Consider the following 18,567-nt stretch of genomic DNA (forward strand, 5'->3'; position numbering starts at 1 on the left):
AATTTATGTATGAAAGATTTAAATCAGCAATGTCTCCAATGAGTTTGAAAAGCAGTGCCAATCAACTATTTATGAAGGAATTGTGTCCCTTAGAAATTGCATTGTATGTGGACTCAAGCCAATTTATATAAGCCATGTCAGAAACAAGTGCAAGTTGGAAAATAAGAATTGATCAATTCACAGGAGTTATCTCCCTTGAAAAATTTAAATTCTATATCAAATTGCATCGTCAGTGTTCTCAAAATAAAAATTATGATCATGATTCCCAATGAGAACTGTCCACTAAATTTTGAGACCAAAAGATATAGAATTTAGCAAATTACCTAGATTTCTTGCAAGGTTTAAAAATAAATTGTATAAACACTTAGTATTAATAATATCTTCGACTATTTTGATCAGTGATCAACTTCTTTTTAGCTTACCTGGCCCAAAAGGCTATTAGAGCGTTTACCATCACTTGGCTTCCTTCATCGTAATCTTTTAAAAAAAAATTTCTCTGAAACTACTGGGCCAAATGTTACCCAAACTTTAGTTAAGGTATTTAGTATTAATTTTTTATCTGCAGATATGATCCATCGATAAACATGGCTGATGTTGCTAAAAATAGAACATAGAGGTAAAATGCAGTTAGAGCAAACTTGACATGGATAAAATTATCAGCAGGTCATGGTCTAATAGACTTTTTTCACATGCTTAATATTTTGAAAAATCTTTCAATCTATTTTGGAGTTCTTTTCTCTGAAATGACAATTTTTAGGAAATTTCAAAGTTGTTGGTTTTTATCTCAAAAACTAAAGTAGTTAGAGAAATCTCAGGTAGAATTGACCAGCAGGTCGAATTGACCCCTTGTAGGATTTATTGCCCTTGAAAAACCAATTTTACTGATTTTTTGCAAAAACTATAATATGTATAGAGAAATTGTAAAAACAAAACTGTTCAGCAAAATAAGATCTACAAAGAAGTCAACTTTACCAAAATTGTCAATTGACTGCTTTTATGAGTTATTCCCCTTGATAGATGTTTAGTATCTATTTTTAACTGGGTTTTCCAAAGGAATTGGTGAAGTACAGCAGGTTGGTTGGTGGCTGCCAACAGATTTCATGTAAAAACTTATGAACCGTTCAACGCTTTTCAAATTTTAATATATTGATAATGATGACAAATGAAGGTTATATGAAATTTATTTCAAATCTTTATATCAGCAAGGTCTTGGAGACAAGTTTGATAATCAGCATTCTGACCCTTGGAAATAGAAATTATATAACACTGCATGATCTTATGCCTACATTTCTGGTAGGAGATTAATGAAAAAGTTTGCGTTCGTATAAAGTTATCATGTAGTCAGTGTCCGAAGACACATTCGGTTTCCTGACAATAACTTTAGTTTAAGTGAATGGATCTCTATGAAATTTTACCAGAAGGTTCAATACCACAAAAGGAGGTTGGGATTGATTTTGGGGGTTATGGTACCAACAGTTTATGAATTAGGGGCCAAAAACAAGCATTTTTGTAGTTACCGGACAATAACTTGTGTGTAAGTGTATTGATCTCTCTGAAATTGTACCACAAGGTTCCATATCACAAAGGGAAGGCTGGGATTGAGTAAAGGGGTATTTGCCCCAAACGTTCAGGAATTGGGGCAATAAAGGGGCCAAAAACAAGCATTTTTCTAGTTTCCAGACAATAACTTGAATTAAAATTTATGGAACTCTTCTGAAATTGTACATTTTTCCTGAAAAGAAAATAATCTTCAAAATTTCAAAAAAAATTAGGGGGGATTTTTTTGAAATTTTTTTTTTTGGGGGGGGGGGTTATACTTTTTTCTTCAAGATTTTTCTAAATTTCAAATTTTGTCAAAAAATATTTTTTGGGGGGATTTTTATTTTTCATAATTTTTTGTTTTTTTTCCCCAAAAAATTTCCATTTTTACATAGATTATTTCTGATTTATATATAAAAGCAACAAATACTGATATGGAAGGGGATACACACCAAACAGGGTGTGTAAATTATTATATAAAGTATTTTGCAATAGCAAGAAATCTTCAATTGAAAATAATACAAATCTTTTAACCAATTTCAATGGGATTAAATTAAGTCTTTAATTTTTGGGGGTTCTAACCTTGTATTACTATTTTGGATATTGGGCCTCATTTTTAAATTAGTCTACATTGAGGTCCAAAGGGTCCAAAATTAAACTTTGTTTGATTTCATCAAAAACTGAATTATTATACCCCACGCAACAAGTTGCGGAGGGTATAATGTTTTTGACCCGTCTGTCTGTCCGTCCGTCCTCCGTTAGTCCGTCAGTCCTGTTTCTTGTCATCGCAACTCCTCTCAAACCACACAACAGAATTTCACAAAACCTTTTTAGATAATAAGGACATACTATGTAGGAAATTACGATTCAATTCTTTTTCTAGGAGTTACGCCCCTTTGAACTTATTTACTTTAATGTACTACTGCAACAGTTTGTCATCGCAACTCCTCTCAAACCACACAACAGAATTTCATGAAACCTTTTCAGATACCGTAATAAGGACATACTACGTAGATGTGCATATCGACAGGAAATTACGATTCAATTTTTTTTCCAGGAGTTACGCCCCATTGCAATCTAATTAAAATTAAATCTCCGCACTTGCTCCTCGTTGTTTATATGTCGCGCGACATATAAACAACGAGGAGCAAGTGCGGAGATTTAATTTTAATTAGATTGAAAAAAAATCTGTCATTATTTAGAGAGAACTAGCAAGAAAGTAAGTCTGTTTCGATCGAAGCTCAGAAATACATTTATATCAACTAAACGTTAATATGGATGATGACTGTTTGTAGAAATTTTTGGAAAAAAAATAAATGAAATTAACATGCCAGTTTTAAAAACATAGATAAAGCAATATCAAGGATAGAATTTGAAGTGATCTTTACATTTCTTCTACATAAATGGACCTAAACAGCTCTGACCCAGAAACAATTGGTTTGTCAACAAATTATACAAAATTTTCCTCGTACGCAGATCAAAGTGTTTTTAGCTTTTATTTCGTGATAAAGTGTCGCATAGAGACATGATAACCTGGTTGTATAGGTGGGAAAGGAAGGGTTCATGTTCCCCAACTTCACAAAGCATATTTTTTTTATAAAAAAGATGCATAATTGAGTAGTACATCAAGGTTTTGTTTTTGTAAAAATAAATTGTATTCATGAGGCGTTCTTGCGTTCTAAATCTCATTTCATACCTGTGTCAATGTCAGAAAATTGGTGTGGGTTGCTAGAGTTAACTTATTTTAAAAGACAAGCGATTAGTTGTGTTTTCAAGAGACAGCAAGGAAAACGAATGAAAATATCAATGTACAGGGGAAAAAAGGTGTGTTGTTTTAGGAAGATGCAATTACAAATCAAATCGTTAATGTACATTCCCATGGCTATTCGTACGTGATCGATATGTTTTTTTGTTTAATGTCCAGTGGCAAATGTTTCATTGCTATTCAATACAAGTTCATTCTGACAGCAAATTTAATCCGTTCTATCGAAGTTTCAACCTCAACAAAGTCTTTATATATAGAACCAATTATCATCGATTGAACAATTTAACTAACAAACTTTTAAACCCACTAATTTTCAATTATGTAATCAATTAACAATTGCACAACTTTCAGTTTTGAAAGGTTTCGGTCTTTACGTTCGTGTACAGTGTAGATGACTAGAAATCATCATGCTTGAAAAATATACTATGGCATGGTATTTCTTAAATACCAAATGGGTAGTATGGTATTATCTATTTTTCGTTTCTTATAGGAAAGAGTAGTTCATACACAACGTCAATAATGATTCTATGAAGATTTTCTATTCCCACAGTAATTTACCTTTGTCGGACTATTGGGGTGTCGGACTAATGGGGTGTCGGACTAGTGGGGTGTCGGAATATCAGGGCGACCCCGTCCAAAATCACAAGGAGGTATTATATGACCAGATACATTTTGGTTTGTAAAATCTAGGTCACTGTTTTGTCAGAAATCTGTAAAAATTTCGGCAGACCTGACTTGCCAGTTAGGTTTCCCGAACACGACAAAGAAGTCACATTTACTTCCAGTCAACATGGGTGGGTTGCTGTTACTTCAAGGCAACAATTGAATGACAAAGTTTTGTCAATGTTCACCCCTCAAGGTCAAATTATATTTTTTTTAAATAGACTGAAATTGATTATTTTTAAGCAGGGATGGGAAATGTAAACCACGAAAGTATAATCACATTCAAGTATTTGTAGTTACACAAATCATATAAGAATTATTACGCATTAAATCCGTGCTTTGTGTTCAGAAATATAATATTCACATTTTATTATCAGTAAAATTAAAGTAGAAAAAATATCATTTATTGCATATGACTAGATGATGTTATTTCTGTTTATAAAGAATGTCAATGTATGCGAGGAGCATGGTTATGCAATAAAGAAACAAAATCTCGTCCTGTTGTAAGAGGAATATCAGGATGAAGGTGTACCACAATAAGTGTCTGTGCTAGCCACGGAGGCATCACTACTCCTATTTTTATTGTGCGATTGTTGATTGTCTTATATACGGGTATGTCAGCTTTCCATGTCGTCATGCAGCAAGGTACCTGAAAGAGATTGATGATTTGTGTTAGTAATTTATTTTGTTACCAGTTGGTTTTTTTAAAGTTGATGATTGAATTTGGGGTAAATTGCTAGAAACTGATAATTTTTAAACGGGAATTTAGGTGCAAGTCAGATATATATTTTAATAAAATTGAGAATGGAAATGGGGTATATGTCAAAGAGACAACAACCCGCCAAAGAGCAGATAACAGCCGAAGGCCACCAATGGGTCTTCAACGCAGCGAGAAAATCCCGCACCCGGAGGTGGTCCTCAGCTGGCCCCTAAATAAAAATGTGTACTAGTTCAGTGAAAATGGACGTCATACTAAACTCTAAAACATATAAATGAACTAAAATTAAAAAACATACAAGACTAACAAAGCCCAGAGGCTCGTGACTTTGGACAGGCGCAAAAATGCGGCGGGTTAAACATGTTTTGTGAGTTCTCAACCCTCCCCCTATACCTCTAGCCAATGTAGAATAAAGAAACACACAGCAATACGCACAGTAAAACTCAGTTTAAAAGAAGTCCGAGTCCGATGACAGAATAGGTAACAAAAGAAACTAAGCAAAATGACAATGATACATAAATTCACAAAGGTCTACTAGCAGTTACTGACAAGCCAGCTCCAGACCTCAATTAAACTGATTGAAAGATTAAGTCTTCATCATATGAAAATCAAGTACAATCCCTCCCGTTAGGGGTTTAGTATCATACCATTATTAAATATATGAGAAGAGCATAACCCGTATATCATGCCAACAACTGGTTTTAGAATAAATGTGTTTATTTCCGATGCAAAGACCCTATGAGTGAATCAACATTAATACCAAAATATGCATTCCATAATGACTTGACAACAGTATCGTAACTTATCCCTTCCGAATAAGTCTGTTTAAAGGTTTGGTTAGCTTTTGAGGTGAATGCCGACATTTTTGTACTTTGTAAAGAATATTACCATAAAAAATTGGATGTGAAATACCTGAACGTATAAGATGTCTGCATGTTAATTTATACTAGTATTTCCAAATGATGTCCTTGTACCGATGATAAAATTTAGTAAATGTTTTGACCAATTTGTGATATCGAAAACCCTGGTGTAATAATTTTTCAGTAATACAAAGATTTCTTTCGTTAAAATCAAATACGTTGTTACATACACGAGCGAACCGAACAAGTTGAGATATGTAAACACCATAAGATGGTGACAAGGGAACGTCACCATCTAAAAATGGATAATTAACAATAGGAAATGAAAAATCATCTCTTCTGTCATAAATTTTGGTATTAAGCTTCCCGTTAAAGATATATATATCAAGATCCAGGAAAGGGCAGTGTTCATTGTTAGTATTAGCTTATTTAAGGTCAGTTCGGAATTTCTATATAGTCTCTGCAGACAAAATCATCGCTGCGTTTACAGTCTGCGGTGTTGCAAGTATACTACATTTAAATTGCTGGACCGGTACTCAGTATATTATTTGTCATTGTAAAAAGGGGGAACCGATTTATATAGCTCGGTAAAAACCTTTGATATGTTTTCCGTGTGCATTTGGTATAATCTTCATCAGATGGCTCTAAACACGTTTTAAAAGCCCCTAAAATATTGTCAAATCTCTATTAAATGCCCGCCCTTGGGGTTAGAGGAAACTTACCAATAGGAGAGGAGGCCTTTGAAATGAAGATCAAAATGTAAACGGTATTACTAGAATGGGACTAGAATAAGGTGGCCTGACAAGACATGTTTTCACTTATTAAATATGACCTTTTAGCAGGTTTGACTGTATTAAAAGTTGGAGAGCACAAGTTATTGTATTGATTAAAATTAGAAGTAAAGGAATAGATACACAATCCACAGCATCGTTATTCTTCAGAATTCGCAGCACGGTTTTATATGACACTTACCGGAAGACAGGAACACCACCCACAACAGCAGCATGGTTTCTGGGAGACAATTCTGCTTTCTTGGCTGTTTCCAACCACTGCTGATAATTCAACTGCAAGAACCCCATTTAATGGTATGTTCTGGAAGTATGTTGTAGTACATTTTGAAATTTCCAATGTGTATTCGGTTTCTTTTGGATTTTTTAAATTGGCATCTGCAAAATAGTAATTTATTTTTAAATGATAATCTTTTGTCTCTTCAGTTTGTTTTAGATTTTAAGATTTACCTGTAAAACGTTATGAGCTGAAGATAAGATATTTCATAATTGTCACATGAAATGAATATCTGCTTTCCCAAGGCTGACATGTACTATCAAATAAGTAAAGGCCCACCTTTATTATATTCAAGTATAGTGTATAATGTCAATTCTATGGCCAGTAGGTACTAACAGCAAAGGTGTCAACTTCAAACAACATCTTATGACTGATATTAAGAGATGTCATATATACAACAAGTCATAGTCTATACTACTAGTAATTATATAGTTGGCCGGGTTGCACCAAGTGCAAAACTAAAACAAGCTTATAGTATCCTTGAAATTATAAAAAAAAATTGTACACATATTCAAATTGTGCACATCCCATTGTGCAGTTGTTTAAAATTTTTCAGGCTGAGCAAATTCTATATTGCTCCTTCCCCATCGTCAACCCATTGAGTAATGTATGGTTGGGCAAATTTCTTTCTACAGTTTGCAGATTATTAGTATTTGTAGTAGAAAAATCTACAATTTTTATGATATTCATTTGTCGTTGGTGTAATGGGGCTCACGTAGTTGTGTATAAATTGACATTAGATAAATATAACACACTTTAGATATGTAACTTTTTCGGGTTTCCTACTGCCTTGTGTACTGCAGATACAAAAGGATATGTGTTCTCGATTGCTATTAAAACTTGTTTTTGCTATCGTGTACAGCAAAATTATGTTTGCGTTTCCGATTGCCATTGAAATGCAATGGATTTTGTAATCGTGTACAGTAAATTTTTGTCTCTGTAACTTATTGCATATGCCGTACAGATAGGGTGTGGTGCGTTATTTAGTATTTTGTATATTAGAAGATTCATTGTTATACTTTTCAAAATTAATTAATATTTTTCTCTTGTCTAAAGTTCAAGGAATCGTTTGAATCATTATAGGTCAAAGGGCACAAAATTTGGCAAATTTGGCAACAAATACAAAAATTTCGACAAAAATAGTCATGCACCAGTCAATTTTCACTTCTGTCTTACGGCAGTTAAAGGACTTAGTTGACACAGAAACCAGAACGATGCCCTAACAGTTTCTAATGAGGAATGGCCTCAGTCTTTGTCTTTTTGGCATGTGCATGTCATTATTTCTATCGCGTTAGTATTCTATTCCTAATTTTTTGCTTACCACTGTCAATATCAGCAGATAAAATAAGTAGTCGCTGATTGGTTAAACACAGTCTTCCTCTACCAATCGATGGCTTTATTGATTCTTTTCCAGTAGGATCTAAGAAATCGATGTTAGAAAACTGTAACCATGAACCTCCTAATAGTAACATTTCACCTTCTATCAACATGCCTAAAATAGAGTCAAATTATTTGGTAGAGAATTTATGTTGAATAATAGTACCCTTCTTTCTTCATTTCTTGTAAAATGGAATAATACTAGTATTCTGTGTACAAATTAACTACAAGAATGGACATTGCAAAATTTAAAACAGTGTTGTTCTGCTCTTTTCGAAGTTATTGTATGAAATCTTTCAAGGAGAGTGAAATATCTTGAGCGTGATTTTAAATCAACGGATAAAGTACTTTGAGCTTGCTTCAGCAACTACAAGCACCTTTTATTTAGGTTTAGACTGGTATTATTCTGTCAAAAAACCACCAGAGTTTGTTACTGTTAGCCAGATTTTCAATAGTCTCTTGTCTAGATTTGGCCGATTTCGAGCTTGGTATCATGGTATGGATACTTACCTATCATTGAAGACCATATGTTGCCTCTTACATGTGTTGGTAGGTTGCTTTATCATTTAAATTACCACTTATCTTTAACTTCTTGCCAATTACTCGTCTCAATAAAGTAATGAAACGATGTTAATTTGCTATACAATATACACATGTGCTATCGTAACCGACTTTAGTTTCTGTTAAATAATTTAAATGAGGAAAAAATATCTAAGGTTTATAACATAACAATGTTTAACAGCAAATAGCTACATTCCTTCTAATGTATTGTAAGTGCGGTTTATTCATTAACAGTGCACTTTTATCCCGTATTTTTTGGCATTTAAAACTTCTCTTAGATTAGTAATCAAATCAACTTGATGAGTTACGTATGCTGAGAAAATCCTACTGGTTTATAGACCTACCTTGTAGGAGTTGTTCGTATGACAACATCTCGCCTGGCTTCCCTTTCACGTCCCAGACGTTTTCCTTCATTCTATTGCCTTCTTCCATCAAATTTTTATGTAAAAAGGTTTTACCCTTCGCTTCATACGTCGTACTAAATACATCTTGCGATCTGGGATTCAAATCTAATTCCGTAAATCTTTTAGCAATTGATCGAGGTTGTTCCACCACTGTCCGTGACAGGCTCGGGGATGGTTGAGGCGTGAACTTCTGTTGCGTAAGGTTAGGCATTGTCGCAGACTTGTTTTGCACTGCATTAGGTGTATTTCCGTGTGTATTGGCAATGAAGACTTCTTTATTTGCATTGACGACGGTATCCTGCAATCAGTAGACGGTTATAATTATGTAAAATGTACAAATTATTTTACTTGACAAGAAACAATCAGATAGTTCAACTTGGTTTATTGTATTGTGCATACCATAGCAATTTCTTGTCAGAAGGAGGAAGTTCAGCTGGTGCCAAATACATTAGTACAACCCTCTGTATCTAAAATACTTAATCATCTATATAGACGACATAGGGCGGGGCATGAACTTTAATGGGGTATCAAAGGGTTATACTTGACGTTCACAGGCACTTGTCTCTGAACCCCCCCCCCCCCCCTTTTTCCTATATACCTTAATATAACTATATAGGTATTTTTTTTCAGAGACTATAGTGCCTGTGGTGAGGTTACACGGCTTGACGGCTTTCCTTAAACAACGAGAAGAATTTTATTAACGCATTACAACCCCTATTTTACAACAATGAAGGGTAATATCAAAAATAATAAGGTTGGCACGAGATGATGTGTATAAAATCTTCAATATCCAGCACATGATATGTTTTGATTAACATCTTGACGACATCAGGCACTAGATTCTGTATTAATCATGGTAAATGCTAAACTGATGCATGTATGAATCTGTATCCTCTGGTACTGACAGATGGTAGATTTCCATCAAGTTTTTAACTCAATATATCAGATGGCATACATGTGTGTGAAAATAATGATAAATTGCCATAATCTCTAAAGCATTCCAATGCATTTATTAATGTGAAATATTCATAGATGCCTTTAAAATCAGCTAATGTACAGCAGTTAAACGACACCGTTGTGACACTGTAAAGTAGTAATTTGTCTATGTTAGATTTAATATTTTATAAATGTATACATAGATGTGGGATGATATTAGGAAAACGGTAATTTTTTCATTGATATATTCATTCATAGATCCAGCCTGTCTGGGGGAAACAAGAGGAATGTTGATAGAAAAATGACATTTTCTCTTTTCGTTTTCTCTTCCGGTCTGTTATTCCAAGTAATCTCATGCATTCTGTATATTTCTATATTACACGAAGATGATACATTGTATATGTTATGAATACTTTATGATGTATATACCATGTTCATTACTGACTGACAAACATATGTTTTGTCCAATACCGAAGGAATATTACGATCCCTTTTGATTAGTCAGACATGTTCAATGTTTGAAGGTGATACACATTATTCTGTACAATTATAAAATGTAATCAAATATATCAGACTTGTAATTTAATATATATATATAGATATATTTGACAACTTCATTCATTCTTTGACACATCTGTCAATTTCAACTATGTATACCTAGTCATCTGTCCATCTATTTACTCATCCATTCTTCCACCCATCCAAACACATCACACATGTATAAAGCCGTGAAGTCCGAGATTGCTCTGACGTCCGACGGTCATTTTTTTGGGGACATATCGGGGCGACAGACGTCAGAGCAATTGCGAAGACATCCATTTTACATATTTTGTTGCATACTAATCATTTTATCTATATGAAAGTCAAAAAATAGGCTAGAAAACTTTAAAAAGAAAAAGAACTAAATTGAGCAACACGAACTTGAAAAATCGTACATGTAGGTGCCCCGGAAGGGCATATATATATAGTTTCTGATCCAACATTAGTTTAACTTAACATCCATTCTGTTGCCCATGAATCTAAATCGTATTCAGTGGTAAATCATGAACGAGCTGTAACAAACAACATGAACAAGTTATGATGATGTCCGTTAATCTTTCAAACAAAATACCCTTTTCTTTAATGATACTCGGTTTTCAGTAGTATACTAGTAAATGATAATCATCTAAATCATGGAAGCGGATTGGAAACAGGCTCTGGAATATGACATCAAATGGCAGGTGGAGAAACTCCTTATGCATTCGTTGTTGTTAGAATGATTCTGCATGACAAAGGAAAGTTCTCAATGGGAAAATCGAAGTCCTCTCTAGCTTTTGGTGTCAAGATTAGTTCTTATTATATACACACGGTCTGTCAATGTGTCTGAAATGTTTCTTATATGTAATTCATATAGTCAATATGTTAATATAAAAATAAGAAGACGTATTATGATTGCCAATGACACAACTACCACCAGAGACCAAATGACGAAGAAACTATAGGTCACCGTAGGCATTCAACAATGAGAAAACCCCATACCGCATAGTAAGCTATAAAAGGCCCCGAAATGACAAATGTAAAACAATCCAAACGACAAAACCAACAAACCATTAGCAGATCCAGATCGTTTATTTTTAAGAGGGACATATATATAAAAAGATCAATTTCCTTTGATATTCAGTGTGGTCGATCATCTGGCTGAATCCTTCTCTGTATCATACGACAAATAAATTTTTGATCGAAAATATAAAGCATGTTCTTTTTTTAATACACATATGTAACACCAACCCATTATACCTTAAGGATAGAAATGCATAAATATATCCAGTAAGTCATGTATAGGTAAGAATTTGACAATAAGTTAATAAAACTGGGTTGGGTGTAAGTTCAAATAACCCATACGGCGAATATTTTATATATGTTACGAGAATTTTTAAATTTACATTCTAAAATTATTCAAGTTTCCCATAATTGCTTCATTTTCTGCTCTGTTTAAGTTGAAATGAAATTTTATATGCCAACAATCGAAAGTACTTAGATAGATTTAATGTCCTGTAAAATAGTTTACATAGTCATCAGCATATTCTTGTAGCGTTATAAAATTTATATAAAAATCCTTTACAAATGTATGGAAACATATGAAAACATTTTGGTAGAGATGTTTGGTTTTTATGCATTTAAGAAAAAAAATGATACTTATTTGCGATCAGTCTTGTATAAAAATTACGAATTAACCCAGAAAAACGTAAATTTGAAATAAATCAAAGGGAATATTATTTTACATGGTTTTGTATATAAAATCAACAGTTTAAGTCATGCTAATGCACTGCACTATCAATTATAATAGGATTAATGTTAATTTTTAGTGGAGAAAATCAGCATGGTGTTAAACTTTATGAGCTCTTTTGGAACCTACGAAACGTGCTTAATTCAATGTTTTGCAGATAAAACCAACAAGTTCTAGACATAATTTGAGTTTTACATTTTGCCAAATTTTCTTGTAAATAATCGTGTTTCTACGCTGCAAATTGCTATAAAATCTTATCGTAATTATCGTTAGATACTTATACTCAGTGCATTATATAATGCAGTATAGAAATATGTGTTTTTGTACAAATTCTTCAGTCTTGAAGGTTTATGGCTCTCAAACATGTGAATGCTAATTATTGGGCATGACCTGAACAAACAATTTTATATGATTTATCAAAAATTCATTTGACCATTAAATTACACATCTTTCCCAAATTTATAGTGGAAATAAAATATGTATGCGGGTGATTAATTGGTTTCCATGTCAACCATTTTTATAGTAGAAAACGTATCTTTATTCGTTGTAGAAAAAAACTTAATAGCAGATGTGGATCTAGGGGGCAGGGGCCCGCCCCCTTAAATGGAGCTACATTTATGGTTAATGCATAGACTTTTTACCGGTTACACTCCTAACATAGCCAAGTTTGTGCCCCCTTTTCAAAATTTGGCATCCACCAAACGAATAGTTGCTTTCCATTCATTTACAAGAAGAGGCAATTATGAGTAGAAAGTAAACTTGTTGTAGTTGGGATGCTGTCTCATTGACAGTTGCTCCACATACTGACTGACTTTACATATTGGTCAATAATTAAAATGATGAAAAACGATGACAATTGAAGTCATAACAAAAAGCAAAGAAGAAGCATGTTCTTTAAACCGTGATTTAAGAGGCTGCGAAAGTTGTCTTGTTCTGTTGGCCTAGTTGCCTTGTCCCAATATTTATTTCTGATAATTCCAATGCAAACAGTTAAATTCGATCGACAAATTTCTTTTTTTTTTGTAGCAAACTAATTCAAAGATATCTGTTGGTTATGCCTTTGTCAACACGTCTCATTGATACATGGGAATCTCAAATTCCTCAGTCTGTTTGAATATAGAAACAAGGTATTTAAGTTTTGATAAAATATAATAATAGTCGTGTAATCAAATGCCAATTTTTGTTTGTTCATTCTTCAATATAAAGTTTATAACGTCCAAGGAAAATATCCATTTGTTTACACCAATAATACAAGAATAAGGACAAAGTAAATAACGAAATAAATCACCAAATACAGGGTGGTCACTATAATTGTGTACTGACCATAAGTGTATGTCATCAAATGTGCCTTAAGAAATCTGTTACATTAGTATTCCCATAATTCTACATCATAAAATTCATTTATGATCGTGTTAAAGTCTTTAACTTTTAAACATGTTAAAAGTTTTTCCATCATTTAACCTTTATTAAGAAACTCTGTCACCTCGACCTGTTACAACTTTATTTGAAAAATGGAGAATAAACGAAAATAAAATTGAAATATAATTCTAAACATGTGTAAAATAAGCCAAAATGAATATATTTAAGAAGAAAAAATTACCTTTTTCTGTATTTGTCCTGTTGACTGCATTCCCACGGGCGACGACTGGAAAATGACGGGAGATGTCGTCTGAAAATCTGAGGATGATGACTGAAATCCAGGTGGGGGATGATGAATCCCGGGGGATGTTGAGGGAAAAGTTTGTACCCCAGGAGATGATGTAATGTTTATCAACTGTCTCTGTTCACCAATCTCGGCTATCTCCTCGTTATAATCATTACCTTCACTTTCTGCTACCGGTGCTAAAGTGGGTGTGACGGTTCCTGTCACCCTATCTCTAGATCCCACATTATATCCATATAACTTTGTAGAAGACTGTGGTCCAGACCAGGTCTGTGATCCTGGTCTAACCGGTGGGAATTCAACGTTATCATATGGTCCTGCATCCATTAATTACACTTTCACAGTCTCAGCTTATGTTTTCACACTCGTCGTAAGAGATATCTATCTCGGGATAGAATCACGTTAGCGGGGGAGCTTTGTACATTTTTCTCTTTCGGTATATTAAGTGAAATAATCCGAAATACAAAATTTGATCACAAACGTATCTTATATTGTAGTTTAACAAAACCAGTTATCTGCTTAATCCATAAAAATCTTATGATAACCTACTCATGAACCATTCATAACACTCTGTTGTAAGCGACACCTAAAAATAGGTTTCTAGAGGGAGAATTTGCTGTTATCGTAGCCAGACTTATGCGTAATAATAATGGAAAATGGTACATTCCTGTTGAATATATATGTTGTGTATGAAATATTGAAGGCGTTGTTACCATCTGTTCTTAATGTGATCGCTCGTCCCAGGTGATATCAAAGGAGAAGATGTTCCGGAGGCAGATCTATTATAACATTCGGGAGATAGGCCGTCGTAATAATTGATTTGGATATTGTTATTAAGTGACATTTTCTTGTAAATACAAAAATCAATTCAAGTTCATTCATGGGATAAGGGTAAAACTGGAAACTTATTAAAATATCAAAAGATTATTGATTATAAAATGCATAATAAATATAAAGCCAATGTGCAAGACGGAAGAGATGCAGCTTGCTTTCTGAATAAGAATTTTATTTATGAAAAATCTTTTCTTTTTCAATTAAGTTGAAATTAAATTGTTAAAATTATTTTAACACAAATACTTAAAGAAAATATCCCGAAAGACTTGCACTGGCAATAAAAATGTTTAATTTTAAAATATAATCTGTATATCTGTGTAATCTGTGTGGGTTTGTGTAGCTGTATAAATATATATGAGAGGTAATGTTCCAATGCTATCACATGCGCTTGGAGCATGCATCCTCTTTTTTCTTTCTGACGTTTAAGATTTTTTATTTGATATTTCTTTTTATATTTCAACTTATTTTCCCTTAATTTATGTGTTCTTTCCATACAATCATACAATAACTGTAGTAAATACGTGCTGCCATGCCTTCTCTTATTTTCTTAAAGTATATAAGATTAAGGGAAAATATACTACTAAGCCATGATCCCACTTTCCTCCCCTAAACATGATGCTGGGGGGGGGGGGGGGGGGAGGATAAGACCAATGTCCCCCTATTATCACGAGACGCTCATGTTCCCCTCTTGTAGTATCGTCGGCGACGTCAGTTGGAAAATAATTACTCCATTTAAAAAGGATAGTAACCTTCTTTTAATTAGTTTAGAGTTACCATATCATCGCATCATTATACATTCAATTTATATATATATATTAAGCATAGCCTGATGTGATAATCACATCCATTCTCCTCCGCAACCTGTGTTACGTGACCGTTACTGTAGTAGGTCGTAAGGCCCATTGGTCAAATACATGTTCTAGTTGAAGCCCACATGAAGAAGGAATTTGGTTGGATGGTAACAGTTGTAGGAATGTTTGCATGAAACATATGCTAGTTTATAACTTCTCTATTGTTTATCAAATTTGATGACATCTTAGAAATATATTAAGGTCTACTTGTTTAAGCGTTTTTGCTTTTGAACAAATCACGACACACATTGTTCATTTTCTATCTTTCAATAATTATAATCTCAGTATTTGCCGGAATAATTCTGTCTGCCTTCAAGCTTCAAGTTCCTAAATGGTATACATTGAAATTCTAAGCACCCTTTGGTGTAATATTCTGTCTCCTATAGATATATAGGTCCATAATTCTGTTTATTCAAGTACATAGTCCTTTCAAAATATTTGCACCAATAAGTAATGCGATTTCGATGTAACATATACTGTAACAATTATGAATAATTCTATGAGCATCGTGTGTTCTTGTGCTATCCCTTTCATTTATATAACGTTCCAGCGATCTGGATCAATTGTTTTGATTTTATTAAACAATATATCAATGGATCAAAATAACTTTATGAATATTAAATAAATTTATTCCTACGGTGAAAGTGTTAATCTCCTATTTTTACACAAGCATTTTATCATCCGCAGTAAATATGAAAAGAAACACATTTTTATGTCAGCCATACGAATAGGTCGGATTTTTGGACAGAAACAATATGAATGGGGATATTTTTTCGGAAGCAAACGGAACCCCTGCAACAAAATATGGACGCCCCATCCACGATTGCTGACCCCCAGACCTTTTAAGTGACACGCATGTCGACAAAACAAACACAATTTGTACCCAACATTTCTTCTATGCAAGAGATCAATCATTTCTTAAGAAAATACGGAAAATATATTCAATAAATGGCTGTGCAATTTTAATGTATATATATGGTGAAATCCATATTTTATAGGGGAAATATGTGCATGGGGGAAAGTGGCTATATGTTTAGTTAAGATAGATCTGAATTTTATAATCAGATTGACTATATGTCTACGTATTGTCAACTTTCCGCGGGGGAAGAATGGAAATGAGATCATGCTAATTTTTCTCGGCACCGGCCAGTCAAAAAAACTGGCATAGGGGGAAAATGGCTATATAACACCCCGACTAATATCTGGTCCTTCTCCTGAACACCGCGTGCAGTATATACCAAGTTTTCAAGTCTTTGGTTTGGCCAAAGAGCATGATGACAGGAGAAATCTTCCTTAGACATGCACATATGTTTGGAGGAATGGATAGTGGTAACGACAAATTACGACGAACATATCCGTGGTCATCTGTTACACAGATATTCCATAAGTAGATAATGGTCTTTCAAAGAACCCTTTATTCAATAGCTTCCTTGAAAGCAGCAGCGCTTCATCATGGATCCGTAGAGGTCAGTAGCGAATCGTATAACGAATTTGTTACTGTATCAGTAGTATCCTTAATTTCTAATCTGATTAAAATTCAGATCCATCTTAACTCTCGTGCTCATAACGAAATCTGAGATCTATATATTTTAGTTGGATTGCTAAATTTCCAGTTCAATGGGATAGATGAAAGATCAACATAATCACCAAACTGTGAAGTATTCGGGCAATGACAGAACATCATCTATAGCGGAACCTTAAATCAAACTACAATGCTAGCTTCTTTTCATTCTTGTTGAGAGCCCCTGTGTGAAATCTACCTCGTATGTAATAAGAAACAAATGAGTGCATGAGAAGAGGGGCACAGTTGGTACAGCTTTTTGCCAAGCAAACATTATTAAACGATGTATGTGGAGTTGTCAAATGAATTTACGGCAGCTAAAAGGCGGAGACAGTCGTGAGAGTCTACAGAAGTAAAAATTATCGTCAAGATTTATGCGTCCTTAGAAATGTCTCACACTCGAATTGCAGATGTAAAACTTATGTAATCAAGTATTTTAATAAACTAGAAGCAGAAACCTAATTTTAACGGTCCGAGAGACAATCATACTGCAATGGTGTGTAAAAATAATATAAGGGAGATTTGGATATTCGAGACACGCTTCTAGACTTTTGTTGGAATGTCATATACACTTTCTGAATTATACTAAACTGTACAAAGCAAGACTTACATCTTCTGACATCAGACTCGGACTTCTCTTGAACTGAATTTTAATGTGCGTATTGTTATACGTTTACTTTTCTACATTGGCTAGAGGTATAGGGGAGGGTTGAGATCTCATAAACATGTTTAACCCCGCCGCATTTTTGCGCCTGTCCCAAGTCAGGAGCCTCTAGCCTTTGTCAGTCTTGTATTATTTTTAATTTTAGTTTCTTGTGTACAATTTGGAGTTTAGTATGGCGTTCATTATCACTGAACTAGTATATATATTTGTTTAGGGGCCAGCTGAAGGACGCCTCCGGGTGCGGGAATTTCTCGCTGCGTTGAAGACCTGTTGGTGACCTTCTGCTGTTGTCTGTTCTATGGTCGGGTTGTTGTCTCTTTGACACATCGATCCCCATTTCAATTCTCCATTTTATTGGACTAAGCAGGCGAGAATAAAGGCCGAGGGACCAATAAAAAACGCCGCATTAGTACTGAATATAGGCATAGACAAAATTATTGAGACATGATGGTCTTTTCTATTTTTAATCTCTTTTTATCGTTCTTTGGTCTGATCCCTTGTGGATAGTTGTTTCATGAGCACATCTACTTTTTTTCATATTGTAATGGTATAGGTCAAAAAAGCTCGTTTTGGGACCTGACAATTAACACTGACTTGCAACTATTCATTTCTCTCAGGATATCAGTGTGGTAATTTAAGCGCGGTTTGTTTCTTGCCAAATACACAGTATAATTTAGTGAAATCTGGGACCAACAGATTCCAGTTAACATTAAATGTTTCATGATTCAAGTTTACATGTATAGGTACATTAAACAATTATTGTTAATTTATTTATGCAAGTTAGTATTTACAGAGACATATTATATGTCTCTGGTATTTACTTATTAGTATTTATTTTCC

At 33.9% G+C, this 18,567-nt stretch overlaps 1 protein-coding gene across 1 annotated transcript; it reads right to left on the reverse strand.

The window, feature by feature from the left end:
* Positions 1 to 4,319: 4,319 nt before the first annotated feature.
* On the reverse strand, positions 4,320 to 14,600 carry LOC127738602 (uncharacterized). Its single transcript, XM_052249932.1, has 5 exons — positions 13,755 to 14,600; positions 8,893 to 9,250; positions 7,932 to 8,102; positions 6,518 to 6,711; positions 4,320 to 4,616 (listed from the first exon to the last, which is right to left on the reverse strand). The coding sequence occupies exons 1-5, from the start codon at positions 14,142 to 14,144 to the stop codon at positions 4,416 to 4,418; spliced, it is 1,314 nt and encodes a 437-aa protein (XP_052105892.1). The 5' UTR covers positions 14,145 to 14,600; the 3' UTR covers positions 4,320 to 4,415.
* Positions 14,601 to 18,567: the final 3,967 nt, after the last annotated feature.

Source organism: Mytilus californianus, unplaced genomic scaffold (genome assembly GCF_021869535.1).
Source record: "Mytilus californianus isolate M0D057914Y unplaced genomic scaffold, xbMytCali1.0.p SCAF_4, whole genome shotgun sequence".
Lineage (NCBI taxonomy): Eukaryota > Metazoa > Mollusca > Bivalvia > Mytilida > Mytilidae > Mytilus > Mytilus californianus.

Excerpts from the sequence above, each read along its gene's own strand:
- LOC127738602 (XM_052249932.1), bottom strand. The coding sequence starts at position 14,144 with ATGGATGCAGGACCATATGATAACGTTGAATTCCCACCGGTTAGACCA. Across the intron at positions 8,103-8,892 it reads ATACGAACAACTCCTACAAG|GCATGTTGATAGAAGGTGAA; the intron begins GTAGGTCTATAA and ends ACTCTATTTTAG. Across the intron at positions 4,617-6,517 it reads GGTGGTGTTCCTGTCTTCCG|GTACCTTGCTGCATGACGAC; the intron begins GTAAGTGTCATA and ends AATCTCTTTCAG.